General features: G+C 32.5%; 4 protein-coding genes across 5 annotated transcripts; 2 read left to right on the top strand and 2 right to left on the bottom strand.

The window, feature by feature from the left end:
• Positions 1–144: 144 nt before the first annotated feature.
• On the bottom strand, positions 145–1850 carry LOC123899141 (kinectin). Of its 2 annotated transcripts, none has more exons than XM_045950204.1 (2): positions 1608–1850; positions 145–1328 (listed from the first exon to the last, which is right to left on the bottom strand). In XM_045950204.1, the coding sequence occupies exons 1-2, from the start codon at positions 1687–1689 to the stop codon at positions 526–528; spliced, it is 885 nt and encodes a 294-aa protein (XP_045806160.1). In that variant the 5' UTR covers positions 1690–1850; the 3' UTR covers positions 145–525. The 2 variants fall into 2 exon arrangements, with proteins under 2 accessions (XP_045806160.1, XP_045806161.1); XM_045950205.1 differs by having other exon boundaries at positions 183–1328; positions 1617–1850.
• A 2947-nt stretch (positions 1851–4797) lies between these two features.
• On the top strand, positions 4798–8657 carry LOC123899140 (F-box protein SKIP19-like). The gene is made up of 2 exons (XM_045950203.1): positions 4798–5346; positions 7654–8657. Exons 1-2 carry the CDS (start codon positions 4970–4972, stop codon positions 8255–8257), a joined length of 981 nt encoding a protein of 326 aa, XP_045806159.1. The 5' UTR covers positions 4798–4969; the 3' UTR covers positions 8258–8657.
• A 2408-nt stretch (positions 8658–11065) lies between these two features.
• On the top strand, positions 11066–14105 carry LOC123899584 (putative F-box/LRR-repeat protein 23). Its single transcript, XM_045950750.1, has 2 exons — positions 11066–11548; positions 13207–14105. Exons 1-2 carry the CDS (start codon positions 11190–11192, stop codon positions 13817–13819), a joined length of 972 nt encoding a protein of 323 aa, XP_045806706.1. The 5' UTR covers positions 11066–11189; the 3' UTR covers positions 13820–14105.
• A 2839-nt stretch (positions 14106–16944) lies between these two features.
• LOC123896346 lies at positions 16945–18195 on the bottom strand. The gene has a single exon (XM_045946745.1). It carries the CDS (start codon positions 18193–18195, stop codon positions 16945–16947), a length of 1251 nt encoding a protein of 416 aa, XP_045802701.1.
• Between the last annotated feature and the right edge of the window lie 4452 nt (positions 18196–22647).

Below are 22647 nucleotides of genomic sequence, written 5' to 3'. Positions count from 1 at the left end.
TCATCTTTTCACCTGTTCTCTTTCATTTCTGGTTTTTTATTTTTCTAAACAGAATCTATATTTCAGGTGTGTGTTTTTGGATTGAAGGTGAAAATGTATTTATTTGTAAACACTAAACACTACTAAACTATATATAAATCAGATTGAGTTGAACAAGATTTCAATTTTATCACATGCACAAAATGAGGACAAGAATCTGGTATATAAAACAAGTCTTGTCCCATTAGAAATCTAATTTCAGAAAAGTGGACATCACTATTATCCTATTTGACCATTTTTCATCAATCATTACAAGTACTACAATTATATTACAGTCAAGTGTTTTCGCTAATGGCTTCCTTTCTGCTCATGGTCTAAGAGTGTGTTCTCTAGACGGTGGTGGAAATAGACAATATAGGTTAGAAGTGAATAATGGTATGTTGTACATGGATGAATCTTTCAGTGTTTCATTCTTTGGCCCCTGTAAACCATGCTTCTCACCTTTTCTTCTTCCAATCGCAGATTGAGCTTTTGGCTTTCATATTATTAAGTCTTCTTCTGTGTATGTTTCGATATTTTCATGCTAAGAGATTCAAGCATTTGCTCTAAAACTGATATTTCCTTTCCTACGTCACTTATCTCTAAATTAGTTGTTTCCATTTGTTCCTTGAAGCTATGAATCCTGTCAATGCCTGATTGAACTTCCAGCCCCATTTGCTCCATTGTGGCATGCATTTCCTTTTTTTCCTCATGCATGTCTTTCAATTTTCTCTTCAAAGACCTATAACCATCAATGGACTTTTGGAGTTGTTCAGAAAGAGCCTTGTTACGTTCTTGGAGGACTATGTTCCCTTCCATTTCAACCCCACTACTGCTCTTTTTTTCCTTCTGTTCCGAGTTGTAAGCATGCAACCTTCCCACCAATGTTTCATTCTGAGATTTTAGATCTTCTACAAGCTCCTCAAGTTCTGTTAATTCTTGAGCTTTTCTTGCAAGTTCAGAAGCCATGATTTGCTTTTCTTTTCCCAAACTTGAACACATTGCTTGAAGACTCTGCCGTGCCACCAAGCTTGCATTTAACTCTTTCTTTAGTCTATCTTTCTCATCTGTAGGCACATCAGGAGCTCTTTTGTCCTTTGGAATGTTTGGCCTAAGGTCAGTGTTACATCTCCTAAGTTCAGCTCTTTTCTTGGTAGAAGTTTGAACTTTTTGAACCCTTGTCCTAACCTCATCTAAGAGAGACATCATGCCATTCATCCTGTGAAACTTTCTTTCATCATTGTCTTTTGTGGTAGCCCCATTATGATCTTGAATTAGTTTCAACAATAACCTAACATTTGTGGCAAGTCCTAATGGGAAAAAAAAATGAAACAGAATATTAAGGATGATTCATCATTCCCATATATGCATGCGTGCCTTACAATGTGGAATGTTTGTTTTTTTTATTTTTTTATTTTTTTGTTGAGCAAATCAGTTTTCATCATTCTAAGATAATGGAACATGTCATTGATTTCCTAAGTAACAATTGTTGGCAAATTAATTTTCAATTAAAAAACAGACAAGAAGTTTGTTATTTTTTTTATATAAGCAAATTTATTATGAAGGTTGAATATGTAACAATAAATTACCTTCCATACCAATTTCATCTGGATTGTTACTTGTTGAAGAAGAATTTAATTGGGGAGATGAAAATGCTCGGATCTTATCCATGCTATGCCCACAATTGATCAAATTTCAAGAGGGAGATTTATAGTGGTAAAAGATATGATAAAAAATAATAAGCAGAAGTTTTTTAATATTATTATTTGTGAATTTTCAATATAAGATGTATTAAGAGATCCAAGAAGAGAGAGTTATTTTTGTTGTCTTTCTTCTTCTTCTTCTCTATGGGAAAAAAGTTCATGTTTTTGTTTCTTAATTTCTAATATAGTATTGTATATTGTGGGGTTAGTTTTTTTGTTTATTTTTTGAGAAAATATTGTGGGGTTAGCTTTTTTGTTTAGTTTTTGAGAAAATATTGTGGGGTTAGTTTAAATGGAAGATAGGTTGGTTCAAAATTGATGCGCAATTATTGCTTAGAGTTTGACCTTTTCAATAGTTTTGTTTTCCTATTAGGCTCCAAATCAATAAATAATAATAAACAAATCATCCTTTTTTTCTTTAATAAAAAACAAATCATCGTTATTCAGTTATTGTTATACTTGTACTCCAAACAAATATAAATCCGCGGCGATACCTTAGTCATTAAAAATATAGGATACAATATGTATATAAAATAAAATTAGACATGAATTAAAATAAAATTTGTCGTAGTTATGCATGATAAATATCAACGATTTCGCTAAAACAATGTATTTTGGACTGGTATAAGGTCTGAACTCGTTACACAGATCTGACCCAAAAATACAATGCTCTAAAGACTTCATCTCTTTACCTATATAAGTTTGTCATCAAACACAATGTATGCAATTTTAATCTCTAAAAACATCACATTATTTGTTCATATTGACTTAACATTAGAGTAGTCACATATTTGATTTCCACTATAATGACTTACTGCTTGACATCCGACCAACTTTAATGGTCACTCGAGACCAAGATGCTTGTTAATTTGTCTTCTTGTTCATTGCTGATTGCCTACTATATATCTAATACATAAGTGCTTAAAGTAGTTGTAAGTTGCAACAAACTAGGTTGAAAAAGAGGTATGCTAAGCCCACAACTTAGATTGCAAAGTGGTTTAGCAATACACATAATATTGTCTCTTTTGTTATCCCTAAGTTACCAAATCACATAACAAAATCAGTGCCATTGACCATAGCTACAAATGCTCATATCTTATCCATGCATGCATGTGGTTTGAACTTTGAAGCGCAATCATCGCCCCTGCTCACGGCTACCTGATCCTTGGGTTGGAACCACTAGTCTCGTTAAAGATTTATAATGGAAGTTACATATGATCTATTATCAATTACATTATTTCAAACTTGAACCAGGGGCGGATCTAGGATTTATTTTTGACGTGACCACATTTTATTTGTATAGGTCCGTCCATGACTTGAGCCACCCAAGAACGTTTATATGAGATGACACAAATCTCTTTTAGCTTAATTAAGGTCCTGACTTTTATCCGTAACATGGGCATGCATGCAGCAGCGTTAAACTCTTAGGGAGAGGTTGCTGCATATTGAGTTCTACAAGACTCGAGAGATTAATCCCTACAGTTACGCGCAAAAGATACCCGATTTATAAAGATTAAAAAAAATTAATAAAAAAACTTGAACTCAAGTTAAATCGGATGGGACCAACTATAAATTGTACTTTATAAACCAAACTGAATAATTTAATTGGTTGGATCTTGAACTGAACTGTACTATGGTTCAATTATATTGGCAATTTGATATTTGTCTCAATTCAAGCTATTTAAGGCCGTTGAATTTTGACTAAAAGATCTCACTATTTTGATTTTCAATTCGCTTTTTAAAACCATTGTTATAGATTTAATAGTAACATGTTGCAATTACAAGAAATTCTAATTCTACTCTATTTTTTAGAAGGGCTTGTGGTATAAAAACTAATTTGAGTTGATCAGAGTTAAAGGAATAAAGATCAAATTCTGGTGAAGGAAAACTACTAACATTAAATATATATTAACAACTAATTAAATATTTATTTTGGCTGTTTCAAACAAAAATGGTGCAAGTCGGGGAGTTCAGAGAAGCTTGGGAGAAATAATTGGACTCCCCAACAAGAACTTGATTTTAAGTCAGCTCCATAGAAAACTAAAAAATGAGTGAAATTCTGCCCTAATTTTCGCTTGTCCCTTGAATTTTTTAAAATAGCTATGTTGTAATTTTATAATTCAGACACACTTTTTTCGGATTTTGAAATTCAAATGAAAAAAAAAAATGATTTTTACACATCAAACTTTTAAAATTCAGATATACTAGAAACACATAAATTCAAAAATTAAACATACATTCATATATCAACCATGCATGTAATGATTTTTTCGAGGGTCCTGATACGAATCAAAACTTCCTCAATAACATGAACAAATTTCGTCGTCGTTTCGGTGAACCGAACCAGTCTATTTAAGACGATCAAAGAACGAAGATAATCAACATCGTCGGTACGCTCTAAACCACACAAACTGTTAGTGCATCATGAACCACATATCAGTCAATCATGTGTTGACAATGGTCGGATTCTATAATCTAAATGTGTAATTTACCTATTTTACACGTTTCAATTATAGGATCTGAATGTGGTAAATATATGTTTTAGCTCGTTTACATTGTGTCATACTTTATATCTTCAAATACCTTTGAATTATATATAATTTATCCAAAATACACGTTTGAATTATATAATCTTAAAGCTCAGTTTGGAAAGCTCAGTTTGGATTGATGGAATACAATGGAATGAAATGGAGCGAAGCGGGATAAAGTGGAATGAAATGGAGCGGAATGAAATAAATCTTCTGTTCCATTCTATTTCATCTCATTCCATCAATCCAAACATATTTTGCATCAGATTTTCAGTTTTCACAATGACTAATTGTGAAAACTTTTATCCGTCCGAAATTTTTAATTTGGGCGCATAAAAGCTGTTAAATCAGCTTTACACATCACACGATATAAGTTTAAAACAACAATCTTTTCTCATAAAACGATAATATGAGAACACAAACATATTAGTAATAAATACGTTTTCAAAAAAAAAAAAAATCATATTAGTAATAAATACATGAGTTTGTTCTTTAATTTTTTTTTAACATTTTCATCATTTATTATTTTTTAACACTTTGATACGTGCGTGGGGCGTAAAGAGAACACTCTTTATTTTCTTCTTTATTTCTTTCTGTTCTCGCCATTCGGCAACGAATGAGCGTAACAGAAAACAACAGTAACTACAGAAAACGTAAACATTTCTTTGCAAAAACCAATCAATTTCGTGAAACTGTGCATCTCTAAACCCTAATTCTTCAATGGACACATTACCACCTCCACCACCACCACCACCGCCACCACCTATTTTCCAGTCGAATTGGAAAGCACTAATCAAATCCAGAAAACGAAACTGGCTGGATCTTCCACGAGATGTGGTATTAACCATTTTCCGAAAGCTCGGAACAATTGATACTCTCCATCGTGCTCACAATGTTTGCACTACGTGGCGCAATATCTCTAAGGATCCTTTCCTTTATCACACCATCGACATGCCTAATATTGGAACTGATCTTAGCATGGATTGGTATTTGGAGCTTTTATGCAATCGCGCCGTTGATTATAGCTCCGGTCAAGTAACTGATATCAACATTGAGCATTTTGGTACTGATGATGTTCTCAATCATATTGCTGATTCGTAAGTTCCAATTTCTTCTGCATTTTTGGTTTTTTAGTTCAGAATCGTTTGTTTCAATTGTGTCTAGGGCTATTTCGTTGATAGGTTTATTGTATCTAATTGTTGTGTGTTTGGTTTGTCGGTGACAAGAATTGATCTTTAGTGATTAGAATTGAGTTGTAGGTAAAGATTTATGTTTGGATGAGTTGAAGAATAGATTTCAGTGTAAAAATCATGGTTAGACTCAGAAGCTATAAATGTAGTTTAGCTTCAAGTTAGAATTAATTTTGGATATGGAGGCAAAATCAATTTTATTCGAGAGCAGCCAAACATGTCTTAGTTAATTTTACACCTCCAGAATCAATCCTAGTTGCTTCAAAACACGGAACCAAACATAGGCTGAGTGACCATAGGCTCGTTTGTTGAATTCCATTACTTGTAATGTTTGTGTTTGACCTAGTTCATAAGACGGATGTTTCAATTTTGAACCACAATCTTGCATCTATTTGTTAAAACCACAACTTCCACCGATTGAAATCATTGTTAGAATGTGGAATTGCTATCGGTTTGTCATGAATGGTTTTGATCTTGAAAGTAATAAAATTGAGTTCATTTGTAAAGCTGAAAGCATTTTTTGAATTTGAAGTAGATGTAGATCTAGAGGATAGGAGTTAGTGTAAATAACGGTGGTGTACATAGACTCGTTTAGTAGGAGCAAGTGGGTTTCAATTTCAAGGGATATTGACTAGAAGGACATACCTAGAGCAGCACTTCAAGAGCTTGAATTTGTCCAACACTCACTATAATACAAGCATCTGTCATTAGAAAAAAGGGATTTTGATGGATGATAGGTACTTAGATTGTTGCTTGAGTCACCTCTTATAAGACTACCTTATCAATGTTGTATAGTGCCATAACCTGGATTTTATTTTTATTTGAAAATACTTTATTGTTTACAGATTAGGATCTCCCCCCACTTTCTACTTTATCCAAGATTTTCAGAATTAAGCCAAGTACTGACTGTATTTTGACGTGTTATAATCTCAAACGGATAAGCAATATATAAGAACATGTAACTTGTTGATCATACTTCACTAAAATTATAACTGTTGCAATTAGCAAACAGTCTCCTGATAGTGATGTCTCAAACACACCCTGGCACCTTAGCACCCTTTTTCTTCAAGTTTTCTACGCCAATGTCTCTAATCATACGGCTACTAAGTGGAGTTCAAGCTTGTTTAGGATAAGTATATTCCAAGATAATAGTCCAAAAATGTAACATCCGGATCTTTTCAAACATATTGCTTTCAGTTTTTTTTGATTTATTGGGAAAATGCAAATGAGTTCCTTGGATTTGGTACTACTTGAAAGATTTTTTGGTTAAGTTCAGTTATGTTCTCATTGTTCCTTGATTACTCAGCTTGTATTCTCACTTCATAAGCTAACTTATCATGGTATCAGAGCCTCTTCATCTGGGCCAGTCACTGAATTACACACCAATATAAAACTTAATATATAAAATTTCAATACTATAGAGAATGTTTTTTAAAAAAAAAACACAATTTTGAATGATTTTTAAACATACTACTGTAACTTTTCCTTCTACTGTACTAGACCCTACATTATCTACGGCCTTAATAACATATCCATTAGCACCGTAGCACTTTCCAACGCCTACAATAACATGTGACTCAAAAGCATACTCCTATGCACACCAAAAAGTCTCGATCAATCTTCTTACTCACCCTTCACAAAACTCACCATCATAGCCACCATAAGACTACTTCCATCCTCTGAGCTAGCTTCATACACCCCTTTTGCTTTTCGAAGTTTCTCTGTTCATCTACATGATCACCTTCAACTAGTAGTTCCTAACATTTTTTAACAAGCTAAATCAAGTATCATCTTAAAGCATACTCCTATTTTATCTGATTTCGAATCATGTTTCTTATTGCCCGTGATTGAAACAATAAATAGTGATAACGATATTGGTAAGTGAGACTTTGTTTACAGGGTAACTGTGAATTGTCTTTTATTTCAGATTTCAGGTGTCATCTATCATACAGAAATGATTTTCATGTTTGTGATGTATTTATCGCTGAAAGTGAAAACATGTCATTGTTTGTAACACAAATTAGTTTTTGGTGCTTTTGTTTATGACTGCTATGTGATTTATATATACAAAATTTGACATTTTTTTATAGTTAATTAAAGTCGCCACAGATATTTTGCTAGTGTGTCATCTAGTTAGTTTGCCGATGTATGGTGGCTATTTTGGTAGCATTTCTGTCTAACTGTATCTCCTCTTGTTGTCTTGGCATTTTACAGTGTAAGTCATTTGCGACGCCTCCGTCTGGTAGGTTGCTATGGCGTGACAGATGAGGGATTGTGTGAAGTTGCTGAGAAGTTTCCTCATTTAGAGGAACTTGATATAACAATCAGCAGCTTATCCGATACTCCTTTGCAAGCCATTGGCCGACATTGCCATCAATTGAAAACCTTTAAATTCAACATTGAAGGATTTAGACACCCACACATGGAATATGATGATGAGGCATTTGCTATTGCGAAAACCATGCCTGGGTTACGCCATCTCCAGCTTTTCGGAAACAAGATGAGTAATGCTGGTTTGCTTGCTATTCTCGATGGCTGTCCTCTCCTTGAATCTCTTGACATACGTCAGTGTTTCAATCTTAATTTGGTAGGAAGTCTGGGGAAGAGATGTAAAGAACAGATTAAGTATTTACGGCGACCATATGATGCCACTGATGACTATCCATTTCAAGCTGAATTTCACTATGGATCACCAGATGAAGAATATCCAGATGGGATCTCAGACATAGATTTTTTGTCTGACGATGATTTTGCCTATTATGAATTTTCAGGTGGGAGTGAATTTTCTGAATATGATGGTTACGAGTATGACTTTTGACAAATGTGAAACATTTCAGCAGCATAGGAAAAAATATGCTGTGAATATCTTAGTCGGCACTCCTCGTTATTTCTCTATAACATTGGGTTCAAATGAAATTCAGGAAAGACCAGTATCCTCCTGTACTACGGAATTGTGATGCTCTTTTAATGAATTTGGTAGGCGGTGACAGCATGACAGTCTTTTACATTGGCATTTAGCTGATAATCATCTGGTACCTTAGTGAAGCACATTCACTGTTTTGCAACTGTGTTTATTTGGCTTTATGTTTGAAAATTTGAGAATTATGGTTTGCTCTGAACTTCTTAGGTTTGTAAAATGCAGGTGGTATTTTTCTTTTCTCAGACTAACCTAATGTAAAAATAATAAGGATTAGCATTTTGATGAATTCGTGGTGAAATGTTGGCGTCTTAGACTGCTAGTAGTTTAGTACTATCATCAAGGGCAAGTTACTCAATGTCCACTATAAAAAAACTAGTATAACTGATAAGTTAGTTGATTGAATTTATACTAATTTAATAAAGTTAACTGTTAAACAGCTAGATTATAAAAATGAAATGAGATTTATAGATATAATTAATATTTGACCTTTTCAATTAAGATAATAGATGTAAAGTTGAGAGAAAAAATTGACAAGGTATAGGTTTTAATATGCTACTTGAATTAGCTTATTGAAAAATGTTCGGTAATGCAAATAACTTATATTATAGCTTATTGAAATAGCTTAATCACGGCTAAAACTCAAACAAGGTTTTATACATTTTCAAGATGGGAAATTCATAAAAGAAAAGAAAAAGTGGAGGTATCAATGGTCAAAATGAATCTTGTGTACTTTCTACTGGTCAAATATATGCCAGTGCAAATGATGAAGTTCAACTGGGCAACCAAAAGTGGTGTTAAATTCTTCAGTTCATTCTTCCATTTGATTTGATGAAGATCAAGCCTTTGTTAAAAGCTTCTCAAGTACACCGTAATGATGAGGTCTGGAACAGTAACAGGAAGTTACCTACTCAAGTTGGTCGGAGTGTGTTTGACACGCGGAAAGGATGGTTTGCACTTTGTGATGTGGGTTATTTGTGGTTAAACTTAAAGGGGTTGTGTTACCACTTTTTGTTGGCCATGACAAGTTGCGACAAGCATCTGCATCTACTAATGAGGGTGAGGCATATATATGCACTTCTTCAAGCAACGGAAGTGGCTATTAATAAAGGCTTTGATCGAGTTCTCTTTAAAAGTGACTCACAAATGTTGGTGCCGCAATTTTTTTTTTAATATAGTTTAATTGTTTGATTTCACTGATCTTCTTTATTTGTGACGGTCTTTGACATGATTACTGCATAAAGATGAAATTATTATGAAGAGACAAAATTTTAATATTTCAAACTAGACAAAAGAAAATAACAAATTGGAAAATGAAAAGAAAAAGAAAGAAGTAAAGTTGCCTGTACATGGAGCTACTATAGAACTGTGCTTTAAAAATCTAACCTAACAATTTAACTGAGTTAAATCTTGAATCGACATTTACTACAATTGATTATTATGACAGTTTAGTCGAAGTTTCACACTATTTCAAACTCTTTACAACGGTTAAACTATGATAAAGAGATATGTTATTTTGAATTTTGATTTGTTTTTGAATTTTAATTTAGTTAGCCACCATGTGAAGTTTATGGCGTGCTCGAAACAACACTACGTTTTGTTGCTAATGTGCATTCTTTAGTCGATCAAATTATCTTTATATCGTGGTGTTCTGGTTTGTAGGACATATAAGAAATAATTTTTCATGTAGTTTCAATGATTGGTGTAATGATCCATTAACTTGTCTCCATAATTTACAATAGAATTTTTGAATTATAAAGGTTGAATACACCTTATACTTCTTATAATTCATATTTAATTATAGAAAAAACTACATATTAATAATAAATTATCAAAATTGCAATTCTATTATATTTTATAAAAGGGAATGGATAGTGCTTAAAATAAAGGGAATGGATAGAACATGTCCATAAAGCCCTAACTCAAATAATTATGTTTTACCCACGAACGATAGCATGTTACGCAAACTGAGGTCGAATGACATGAAAAAAACTTACATTTTTTTTTCATTGAACCACGAGAAATTTGTTTGTTCGTCTGAAATACCAAAATAATTTTTTGTCCATCAAATATCGTACAACACAAACCTTGTTCAATAGCTAAAACGTCATTTATCTTGTGTTATTCTATTTTATATTATTTTATTCGGTAGTTACATTTTTCATATCAAACGGATACAAAACCTAAAATACTGTGTAATGAATTTCAATGTTATTTCTCGTTTGTCTATAAAAAAAATAGCCGAATGAGCCACATAGTGAATAAAATAAAATAGTACTCCCTTCGATCCTAAATATAAGAGAAAAATTATTTTTTAAATTTATTGAAAATCTAATATATCTGGTTATAATATAAACCAGATACATTAGATTCCCAATGATTTTTTTTATTTAAGATTCTCGATGAATTTCAAAAATAGTTTTTTCCTTATATTTATACTACCTCTGTCCTTAGTTATAAGATCATGTGTGACAAAAATATACTATTCATTTACATCGTTTTGACCGTATTTTTTAAATAATATATAAATGTAAATATTAGCATGTAAGATCTTGTTCAATTTATTTTGATGAGTATTTTCAAAATATTAAATTTTTATAATTTTTACTAATAGACGATTAAAAATATTAGCTATCAAAATTGTCCTTTAACATGGTCAAAATTTTATAATTATAAACGGAGCTAATATATATTTAGGATAGGATAGAGTATTTAATCTAATTTCTCTCGCGCCATTCTGCAATCACCGTACCTGAAAATATTCAGTAACCTAATTTTGTGAATTGCGATCAATCATGACCACCGCCACAATCCTCTAAACCCTAATTCTTCAATGAACCCGTTACCACCACCATCTTCTGCTACTTCCTCGTCGAATTCCAAAGCTGTAATCGATTCCGGAGAACGAAACTGGCTGGATCTTCCACGCGATGCAATATTATCGATTTTCCGGAAGCTTGACACAATCGATACTCTCTTTCGAGTTCACAATGTTTGCAAGACATGGCGAAAAATCTCTGAGGATCCTTTCCTCTATCGCACCATCGATATGTCCAATTCAGGTGTACCTGACTACACCTTGGATTTAAAGACTCTATGCCACCGCGCCATTGATTACAGTTGCGGCCACATGATTGATATCAACATCGAGTCTTTTGGTACCGATGATCTTCTCCACCATGTCGCCGATTCGTAAGTTTCACTTTCTTCTGCATTTTTTTTTTATAATTCACAATCGTATACTTTTAACTGTGTTTAGGGTTATTCTGTTGCATGTAAATTATCGTATCTAATTAAGTACCATAGGCTTTTTGTTTAATTTCATTATTTGTAGTGTTTGTTGTGACTTAAATGATTCAATTTTCGAACAGGAATGAACTACTATCGATACTTTAGGGACTAAATTGAAGAGAGTGATACTTTAGAGACTAAATTGAAGAGAGTGATGATACATGTTTTTTGGGATAGTGACACTGTAAGACTAAATTGATGATTTATTCCTTAATAATTATGTATTTAATCTGATCAATATGGGATTTCTCCTAATAATAGTGTTAGTGTTGAACAGAGTTTTTGGTGTAAAAGGTATATTACTGAAAGAAGAGTTTTTTTTTGTTGTGGCTGGTTTTGATTTTGAAAGTAATAAACTCGTGTTCTTCTATATAGCTGAAAGCATTTTGAATTTGAGGTAGATCTAGAGGATTGAACATAGTGTAGGTAGCCTACGGTGGGCACTGTACGGGTGTTTATGGTTCAGTTCAGAGCAAAAACTGAACTGAACCGAAATGTCTACGTAGTTTAGAAAAACCGAACTGTTAATGATACACCCCAACCCTAACCAAACTGAACTGTTGAAAAATGTAAATAAACTAAACTAAATTGAATATTAGAACTATTTTTAAAAACCAAAAATCAAACCGTTAAACTGAACCGAACTGTTGAAAAATGTAAATAAACTAAACTAAATTGAATATTAGAACTATATTTTGAAACCAAAAACCGAACCGTTAAACTGAACCGAACTGCATTGCCACTGACAATTTGCTAATTGAACAAAATCAATCCAAACTGGTTCAGTTCACTCTACGAACTGTTACTCACAGTTTTTATTTTGGTTCGGTTCAGTTTTTTTGAACACCACTAGGTGGCAGGCATGTTTGGACTTGAGTGGATTTTGACTGGAAATAATATTGCTTTAAAGTTATATATTACCCAACTCTCAAATTAGCATTTGCAATTTTGACTAGAAACTTCCAAAGACTCTGTTTAGTTGGAGATGATTGGAAGAAATAACTATAAAACCTATCAATTCAGTTCTCATTCCAGTCATTGACAAAGGAAATATCAAATGTAAGCATCCCATGCCTCAAGAGCTATGATATTAATTTACATTTAGGTTCCATAAATTTGGTCACCTTGTCATGTGTGGGCAGTTTGCAGTTAGACAAAGAAAGTTCTCATTTCTATTTGTCCTTTTATCCATCTTCTATTATTAGTGATAACAATATTTGTGAGACTTTGTTTAAAGGATAACCGTCAATTTTCTTTTATTTCAACTTTCAGATATTGTCTATTATATAGAAATGATTTTTACGTGTGTGATGTAGTTATCACCAAAAGTGAACACTTGCCTGTGTTTGTAATACAAATTAGTTTTTGGTTCTTCTGGTTATTTTATAAAATGTTCCTATGTGATTACAAAATTTGACATTTTTAGATAGTTAACTTACGTCACTACAGATATTTTGGTAGATGACCTTGTCACCTAGTTAGTTTAGCAATGTTTGGTGGATTTTTTGGTAGCATCTATGCATAACAGTATCTCCTCTTGTTGTCTTGGCATTTTACAGTGCAAGCCATTTACGGCGCCTTCGTCTTGCAAGTTGCTGGGGCCTATCAGATGAAGCATTGTGTGAAGTTGCTGAAAAGTTTCCTCACTTAGAGGAAATTGATATAACAATTTGTAACTTATCTGATCGTACTTTGGGAGCCATTGGTCAATGTTGCCCACAATTGAAAACCTGTAAATTCAACAGTGAAGTTTACAGACTTCCGCACATTGAAAGTAACGATGAGGCATTTGCTATTGCGAAAACCATGCCTGAGTTACGCCATCTCCAGCTTGTAGGAAATAAGATGACTAATGATGGTTTGCTTGCTATTCTCGATGGCTGTCCTCTCCTTGAATCTCTTGACATGCGTCGGTGTTTCAATGTTAATTTGGTAGGAAATTTGGGGAAGAGGTGTCAAGAACAAATTAAGTGTTTACGGCTTCCATGTGATGCCACCGATGACTGTCCATTTGAAACTGAATGTGATGATGGATCAGGCGGTGAAGATTACTCAGATGGGATCTTGGACATAGATATGTTGTCTGATGATGATTATGCTGTTTATCCTTATGGATATGATGAATTCTCGGACGCTGAATTTTCTGATGATAACCCTTATGATGACTTTTGACAAATTTGAAACATTTCAGCACACGAGAAATGTACTGTGAATGTCTTAGTTTATTCCTCTATAACATTGGGATAAAAAGAAACTCAGGAGACCCAACAATGAATTCTGCTTTTACATGGGCAGATAGTAGCTTATAATAATCTAGTACCTCTGTGAAGCACATTCACTGTTTGCAACTTGTGTTTATCTGATAAATGTAAGAACCAAATTATTTGGCTTTATGTCTGAGAATTATATTTAACTCTGAACTTCTAAATTTCGTAAGGTGCAGTTGGCATTTTTTTTTTTTACCTTGACTTGATCTAAAGTAAAAATAAAAATAAATAATGAAAAGGATTAGTGTTGCTGTGCTACTCTGCTAGTAGTTTAATATACCCATCAAAGGGGCAACCGCTTCAGTTTCCAGTTATGATCGCACTAGCACTATAAAACTACACAGAAATTGGATTTGTGTTGAGCGTGTTTGGAATTCAACGTTCTGTTTGACAATAATAGATGTATATCTAAATTTCTTTTTTTTTTGGTCCAAATATATCTAAATTTCTTAATTTTATTTGTAAGTGGAAAAAATGCTTTTCATATGATTCGAAATTTAGTCAAAAAGTAATGCAAGATATTTATTTAACGACATGAAAGTTCTTCGATAACACACATCTGTCAATTGTTACAAGTATTCATAGATGCTATGCACGTTTTGTTCAATTAAAATCAATCATTCTCAAGCTTTTGTATCTGGGTTTGAGTAATTCTTTCTTGAAGCACTACCAGGTATATTCTTATTTACTCACATACACAGAAAACTCTCTGCCATTCAGAAAATCTAGACGCTGATCGTAACGAGTTTCAAACGACGTTTGTTGAGTAAGTAAAGAGAAAAGCAAAAACTCGGTAAGCAAGATAACACTTAATAATCAACTTAACATCATTTCCACTCTTCACACTGTCAACATTGAGTATTGACATGGAAAACAAACCAACATCAATTGCCAAAATTATTAAAAACAAATAAACACAATTCTATCCCTTAGGAATACTTGATAAACCATCACAGATAATCACTTATACCATCATCAGCTATGGATATAACATAGCCAGTAATCATAATCAACGCTTTTAAAAACAAGTGCCAAAGATGAAGAAGACAGTCATGAGAGATCATAGAAACCACACAGCCACACGAAGATCTCAGTCATTAGATATCAAAATCAGATGCCTCGTAGCCCTAACTAAATTCACCAAATTAATTTAAAATACATCTAAAAATAGTGTCATCTGATCTTCCTAACGACCTCTGTGTTTGCAGAGAATCCAAATCTGAAGTTACATTATGAGCATCACAAAGAAAAAGAGCTAGACTCCGCCTCAAAATATTCGCAAATCCTTTCCTTCTACTCTTTGCACTATTCTGAAGAAACCTATCAGCACATTGTTGCTCAACTTTCTCCGCCATAGAAGCCAAAGCAGAGGATGGCTTATTCCGAATCCGAGTCTCCTGCTTACAGACAGTCCATCCATTCGGATTTCGGATCATCTGGATGCAGATCATACCGAGTATTCTCTTCCACTTCAATAAACCTCTCCATACTAATATTCCTATCACTAATCTGCATAACGCGATTTTGCATCCACAACAGGTTGATTCAACAGTGACAAATATCTTCAATAAAATTCTTCTTATTAGCCACAGACATTGAACCGTTATTGCAAGTGTTGATTATTTTAACTATAACAATTGAAGACTAGAAGCATCTAAGACAAAGTGAGATTGAGAGAGAAGATACAGAAAATGAAACTGCAAATTTACAATTTTCAACAAATCATATAAATGATTTAGGAAGGATACTACAGAATGTTGCCAGAGACCATCATGATGAAGAAGCCATTTCATACATAGCAAACTAACACAACAAAGTTGATTCAATAAACTTCTCCATACTAATATTCCTATAACTAATCTGCATAATGCGATTTTGCATCCACCAGAGGTTGATTCAACAGTGACAAATATCTTCACCAATAAAATTCTTCTTACTAGCCACGGACATTGAACCGTTATCGCGCGTGTTGCGTATAGCTTCCCGGATGAACAATCAAGGCTTGAAGATTATAAAGGAAAAGTGGTAGTTGATAACAATAATAAGTTACAAGCATAGTAGCAAATAGCATAGCTCAAAAATCAGCAATGCTGACAACAACAGATGTGCAAATGATTTCAGCGTGAGATATACGGGAAAAAGACATAACTAACAGTCTAACACAGACTATAAGATAGATATGATTATAAGAAAAAGTTATTTAGTAAGAACTAGAAGACAAAAAGAGGTAACTGATTTACATATAATCAACTGAAGATAATACGAAGTCCCTTAAAAAAATAAGAACTTCAATACAATGTAAGAAATCAAAATCAACAGCAAGAGCTGGTTATTATTTTAACTATAACAATTGAAGACTAGAAGCATCTAAGACAAAGTGAGACTGAGAGAAGATACAGAAAATGAAACTGCAAATTTACAATTTTCAACAAATCATATAAACGATTTAGGAAGGATACTACAGATACAGAATGTTGCCAGAGAAAGAAAGCATTGATTAATCCATCATGATGAAGAAGCCATTTCATACATAACAAACGAACACACAACAAAGTTTGAGAGGTCTTCACAATTGTATCACAACCATTATTAAGCTTGCATTTTTCTATAGTTATTTGCACTAAAAATATTTGCGAAGTAATTGCAACTGCAGATGTAGCTTAAAACCATTTCAAATTCAAATCAATCAATCTATTCAGGTATAACTGAATTCCTGCAATAGATTATTGGACTAAACAAACAAAAAAGGAGGAAAGCATTTCATACTATTACAAAAAAGAATTCCATGCCTATAAATGCAAGAAAGTATCAGCTTTTAGGTGTATCACTGGCAAATTTATAAGGTATTATTAAGGCTGATAAACATCAAAGTTTTGAAACAATATCAATTACAACAATACAACATTAGTCCAAATATAAGCAAAGGAAACAAGTTAGCTAAACTTGCTCCAATCACATTCTGTTTTGAACATGTATTCAAATCAAATAAGGAATAAGAATAACATTAGTAAGGCTAAAATACCTGAAAAATCATCGAATGCAACTTTTGTCCGTAGTGTATGCAAGATTGAGTTTTTCCTCATACATTTTTAATAGATAAGAAGACTCCTCCTTATAACGATTTATATACGTATCAAGAAACAACTTCTCAGTTACAATAATTGGAGAAGTTAAGCTTGCAGTCTTTTTCCACAAACCTTTTTTCCGCAGAAATTGCACTACTGAGGCCCTTGGAATGATCCTTTTCTCCAAACTATTTGACAAAACTGCCGGTCCTTTTGCAAGGGCACGCGCATCCCAACCCAACTGATCGACCCAAAAACTCATCACTAAATTAATTTTATCAATGGATGTTAACATACAATGAGGCTTCCTTCTAAATGCCTCTATAACATCTTCATCAGACCACCCCCATTTCTTAAAGGCATCAACTTTCTCTTTCCACAATCTTTTGTTTACCGTTTGTTTCGCTTCCAATGCTACACCAAAGGTTGCTCCTGAAGGATTAAAACCCAAATCCTTCAATTCCTTCACCAACTTCAGCATGTAAGTTTTCTTTGCATCCAATGCCCGAGAATAAGTCCGAAGCAACATTCTTCTAATGGCTGAGTCCTTCACTCCATTCTCAACCAACAATGTGATGTTATGTGGCACACGAAAGTTAGCAAGTAAATATGGATTATGAATTATAACACCAATAGTTTCCTTGTCTGATTGCAATAATCTATACAACAATTCATATGTTGGGACTATATGATTCTCTAAACTTGGAGCCAGGACCGTTGGGTGACTACAGACAAGTTTAACAATGTCAGATTTAGATGCACCTTTGGATAGAAAAAATTCAAACTTTGGAATGACCCTTGTGAAGGGGTCGCATGAAAGAAGCCATGGTGCCTTGGGAATGATATAACGTAATTGGGTTTCTGAGAAACCATTGTTTCTTAAAAAGTTGAGGACAAAATCAGGGTTTTGAGCAGTCTTGAAACGAATATTGTAAGTGGAGCAGAGTTTGGAAGCAAATGCTGGGGTGAAGTCAAGAGTGTTGATGAGGTAAGAGACTGCAAAAGAGGTTGATGAATCAGAAGTGTTGGTGGTGAAATGAAGAGAACATGGTGATGGGTAGTGATGATGATGATGGATGATAAGAGGGGAAGTTAAGTGGTTACTATTGAAATTAAAAGATATTGATTTGATTTGAAGTGGATAAAATGGAGAAAAGGGTTTGTATCTGAAACCTGATAAGGAAGAAGATGAAGATGAGAAGGGTTGTTGTAACATCATCAGCTTTTCTGGTAATTTGGGTGGTTGTTGTTTTGAAACCTTCGAGGAACACTTTCATGTGACCTTAGCTTTGCAGATAGTTTTAAAATCCGGATAGATGAAGACACTGTATTTTGAAATTTTCTGTTGAGTAGACGGTAAAATAGGTAAATATTTTCCGGAAATTATAAAAGTTCAATCAAATTGTTTTCTGACACTAATTTGATTGACGTTTTATAATTTTAGGGATATTTGTTTATTTCCAAATTTCGATGGTATTTGACAAATTTTGAAATTTTAGAGAGGGTATTTGGCAATTTACTCATTTTCTTTGGCAGCACTATCTAATTCTCGCGCGTCCTACATGTTTTTATTTTTGCCCTTACGTTATTAAGTAATGGACATTATAAAAAAAAATTAAAAATCTGCTACTTAAGTAGCGGACTTTATAAAAAAAAATTGATAGGGTGTACCTCAGTAGCAAACAAAGTGTTTTGATAAATTCGTAAGACGTGCGAGAATATTGGCAAAAGAAATGTAAAAAGAATTTTTATAAATTCATGGAAAAATGTAATAAAAAAATTATTGGTTTTTTTTGCCAAAATTTTATTTTTTAGATTCATTAAGAATTTAATGTGTTTAAACCATGTCATAAACTAAATATATTAGATTCTCAATAATTTTAAATATTAAATTTTCTCTTTATGATGATGAGAGGGAGTACAAAGAAATCAAACGTGGAGACAAAACTCCAATACTATCCCCTAATAAAAGTAAATTAATTGATCAAGAGGTTGCTCATAAAATATCAACAAAAAATCTCCATCACTTCCTATGATAGCAAAAAACATCTTCACATTTATTCGTTTCAGAGTATGCATGACAAATCTTTACTTCTCAATTCATTTGAATAAGGCTTTGAATCTCATGAATCAAATGCAATCCAACAACATTACAATGAACATGGAAGTTGATGTTTTGAACCACCACCTTTTTTTTATACAAAACCACACTCCTTAACCATCTTTAATACCTCAAAAAACCTCAAAGTTCTACGATGTAAGCATTACAATATCCCAATTTTTTTCAAAACCACCAAACCATTTATTTTGACTACCCCGAATTATAATCCGCCACAACCAACATTACCACCAACCTTACATGCACCATTAGTATTCAAATACGTGAAATAAAATTAATTGATCTAGTTTGTTAAGTTGTTAATTGGTTTCAGAAAAAATGGAGACCGCGGTTGGAGAGTATTTCTTATTAGTAATTTTCAATGGATACCGCGGTTGGAACTTATTTCAAGAAAAACTCACAAAAACATATTTCAAATTATCATATTTTACTTTTTCTTAATAAGTGTGATTTTTTTATTTTCCCTTATAATTTGGGACGGGTGAAGTATTTAAGTATTTTTTAAAATAATCTAATCTAATCTAATTTATCTAAAAGATGAGTTTTAATTTGTCATAAAGAAATTGAAGTGAAATGGAGGATAAGAAAATTGGAGTGGATCTCTCAATTCTTTGTTTAAATGGGGTTACATGACCATTTTCACTACATACACTTGTACTAGTGCGTCTTTACCTATTTTAAATCAACAAAAGCAGCTTTTTTTTTAAAGGAAAAGTGACTTAATTATCTGTCTATTAATGGTATATATATATCTTTGAAGTCATTCCAAAATTGAATATGATGACATAGTCTTCAACTCACAATGTAAGAACTTTTGAGATTTTCAAAAGCTTCACATGATTAATTAAAGAGAAAAAAGAATATGCATTATCAATATAACATACTCCCTCCGGTTCTTAATATAAGAGAAATTTTACTTTTTAAATTCATTGAGAATCTAATATATATAGTTCATATTATATGCCAGATACATTAGATTTTCAATGAATTTAAAAAGTAAAAAGTTTTTCTTATATTAAGGATCGGAAGGAGTAATATTATTAGTTGAGGTTTTAACTTTAATGGTTGTTATAGTAGTTTCTATGTTTTGTGGTTTCAGAAAAATTGTGACTATTTTCTCCAATAGAAACGTGTCAGATACGAAATAAAACTACCTCTTTCAATTCAAATTCATTACGTTAGATTAAACTCGTGTCGGAAGAGATTCAGGAAAATGCTAAACAGCGTTCCCGAACATTAATTTTAATTTTCTTTTTGGGTATGCCTAACAAGTGCTCAGCGAACACTGCTTAGCATGACCCTTAACATTTTTATCGTGTGATAAAAAAGAAGGACCAAGATCAAATCTTGTGTTAAGAGGATTGCTAGTAAATATTATGAAAGACTTCTATAAACTATTTCGAAAAAGAGGTTAAAATTGCCAGGTCTCTGTTTTTATAGAAATCATGGATAGATGGTTTGTATAAATCTACGACTCACATTAATTCTTGCATTTTTTTCTTTCAATTTCTCCGTACTCGAATTCAATTTCTAGCGAGAATAATTTTTTATCAGACTTCACTTACCTTGTGACTGAACCCTAAACCACTTTAATCCCTTTTCCGAAAACCAAAAGATTAACACTAAAAAAAAAGATTATACACCACATAAATTATAATCGTTGGATAAAAAATCTACGACTGAGATCGACTATTGTATCTTCTTTTTTTTTATAACCAAATTGTTAGTATATTACAATGTTATGTTAGTTTTTCTCTTTGTCAGGACTTAAACCTTAAACCTCCAATGTACTCCCTCCAGTAGGGGTGTACATGGGTTGGGCAAATCCGGTCGACCCGGTCAAACCCACCCAACCCAACCCAAAAAAGTGGGTTGGGTCGGGCAAGTGAGTGGATATGGATTTCAAAAATGAAAAACCCATTAAAAAAATCGGGTTTCGGGTAAAACCGGACCCAACCCAAAAAACCCACTAACCCACTAGTGCTATATTTCTTGAAATTTTTTTATGAAAATACTAAAGATTTTTTCATTTGATTATTAAATATTTTTATATTGAAAATGAGTTATACTATTTTTTACGAAAATAAAAAAGATTGAATAATTTTTATAAACAAATATGATAACTTTTCGCATTATTTTTTTAAAATTTTAAAAAATTGAATAATTTTCATAAACAAATATAGTGATTCATGATTTAGTCATTTGATATTAAAAAAAGCAAAAAAAATCATTTGGATAACACGCTATCCAGCTTGTAAATTAGTAGATTTACACAAAAAAATGGGTGATTATTTTTTATAGTGAAAAAAAGTTACCCTATTTTTCAAGAAGATACATTGATTGAGTTATTTTTTATGAGAAAATATGATGATTCAATATTTAGATATTTAATAAAAAAAATAGAAAAATAATTTGGGTAACCCATAACCCAACCCAATCCAACCCGGAAATTAGTGAATTTACCCAACCCGGCCCAATGTTATGACGGGTGGTTATTTTACTAAACCCAACCCGGAGTACCATATGTGGTTTGGGTTTTGGTTTTGGCCAAACTCAACCCAATCCGGCCAACGTACACCCGTGGCCTCCAGTCCTATATACTCCCTCCTAGGGATGAGCATCATGGATAAACTAAAATAACCGTCCATAATCAATCCATAACCAAATATCATAACTGGTTTGATTTTCACAAAAACAGTTATAAAATTGGTTATGTCCATAACCATTTTTATAAAACTGGTTATGTCCATAATCACTTTTATAACTGATTTTTGCTTTTAAAAACCGGTTTTTGGTTTAATAACAGTTTTTTATATATATTTAAAACCGGTTTTTGAGTAAAAAAAACCAGTTTTCAAAATTGATTTTTTAAAAGATTTAGTTTTCAATTCCAGATTTTTTAGATTCATTGAACAATTAATGTATCTAGCTCAGATATAGGCTAAATACATTAGTTTTTTAATGAATCTAAAAATTAATTTTTGCTTATAAATAAGGTCGGAGAAACTATAAGAGAAAGTTTGGTTTTTAGATTCATTGAACAACTGATGTATCTAACTTAGATATAGGCTAGATACATTAATTTTTCAATGAATCTAAAAAATAATTTTTACTTATAAATAAGGTCGGATGAAGTACAGGAGAAAGTTTGATTTTTAGATTCATCATGTATCTAGATTATATTATTTTCTAAATATATTAATTTTACAATTAATCTAAAAATCAAACTTTCTTATATACTACTCCGTCCCATAATATAGGCAAAAAAAATATTTTCACACTTATTAAGAAAAGTAAAATATGATAATTTCAAGGTTGATTTTTTGTGTGTTTGTTGAAATAAGTTTTATGGGAAGATGTAAAAATAGTTTTTATTGGTTATTGATTATGGGGAAAAGAAGAGAGAGAGTAAATTAAGTAAAAGTTTATCTTGAAAATGATAAAAGTTAGTTTTTTTTTCTTATAATTTGGGACATGAAAAAGTGATTTTTTTTACTTATAATATAGGACGGAGGGAGTATATATAGAACTTGAGGAGTACTTAACTTT

This window comes from Trifolium pratense, linkage group LG7 (genome assembly GCF_020283565.1).
Source record: "Trifolium pratense cultivar HEN17-A07 linkage group LG7, ARS_RC_1.1, whole genome shotgun sequence".
In the NCBI taxonomy this organism is placed as follows: domain Eukaryota; kingdom Viridiplantae; phylum Streptophyta; class Magnoliopsida; order Fabales; family Fabaceae; genus Trifolium; species Trifolium pratense.
Note: the sequence above shows the minus strand (reverse complement) of the source record. Positions and strands in the feature narration are given on the sequence as shown.

What these genes read in the sequence shown, in the direction of transcription:
- LOC123896346 (XM_045946745.1), bottom strand. Translation starts at nt 18,195, where the DNA reads ATGTTACAACAACCCTTCTCATCTTCATCTTCTTCCTTATCAGGTTTC.
- LOC123899141 (XM_045950204.1), bottom strand. Translation starts at nt 1,689, where the DNA reads ATGGATAAGATCCGAGCATTTTCATCTCCCCAATTAAATTCTTCTTCA. An exon ending in AGATGAAATTGGTATGGAAG is followed by an intron (nt 1,329 to 1,607) that starts GTAATTTATTGT and finishes TTTTCCCATTAG; the next exon opens with GACTTGCCACAAATGTTAGG.
- LOC123899140 (XM_045950203.1), top strand. Translation starts at nt 4,970, where the DNA reads ATGGACACATTACCACCTCCACCACCACCACCACCGCCACCACCTATT. An exon ending in CTCAATCATATTGCTGATTC is followed by an intron (nt 5,347 to 7,653) that starts GTAAGTTCCAAT and finishes GGCATTTTACAG; the next exon opens with TGTAAGTCATTTGCGACGCC.
- LOC123899584 (XM_045950750.1), top strand. Translation starts at nt 11,190, where the DNA reads ATGAACCCGTTACCACCACCATCTTCTGCTACTTCCTCGTCGAATTCC. An exon ending in CTCCACCATGTCGCCGATTC is followed by an intron (nt 11,549 to 13,206) that starts GTAAGTTTCACT and finishes GGCATTTTACAG; the next exon opens with TGCAAGCCATTTACGGCGCC.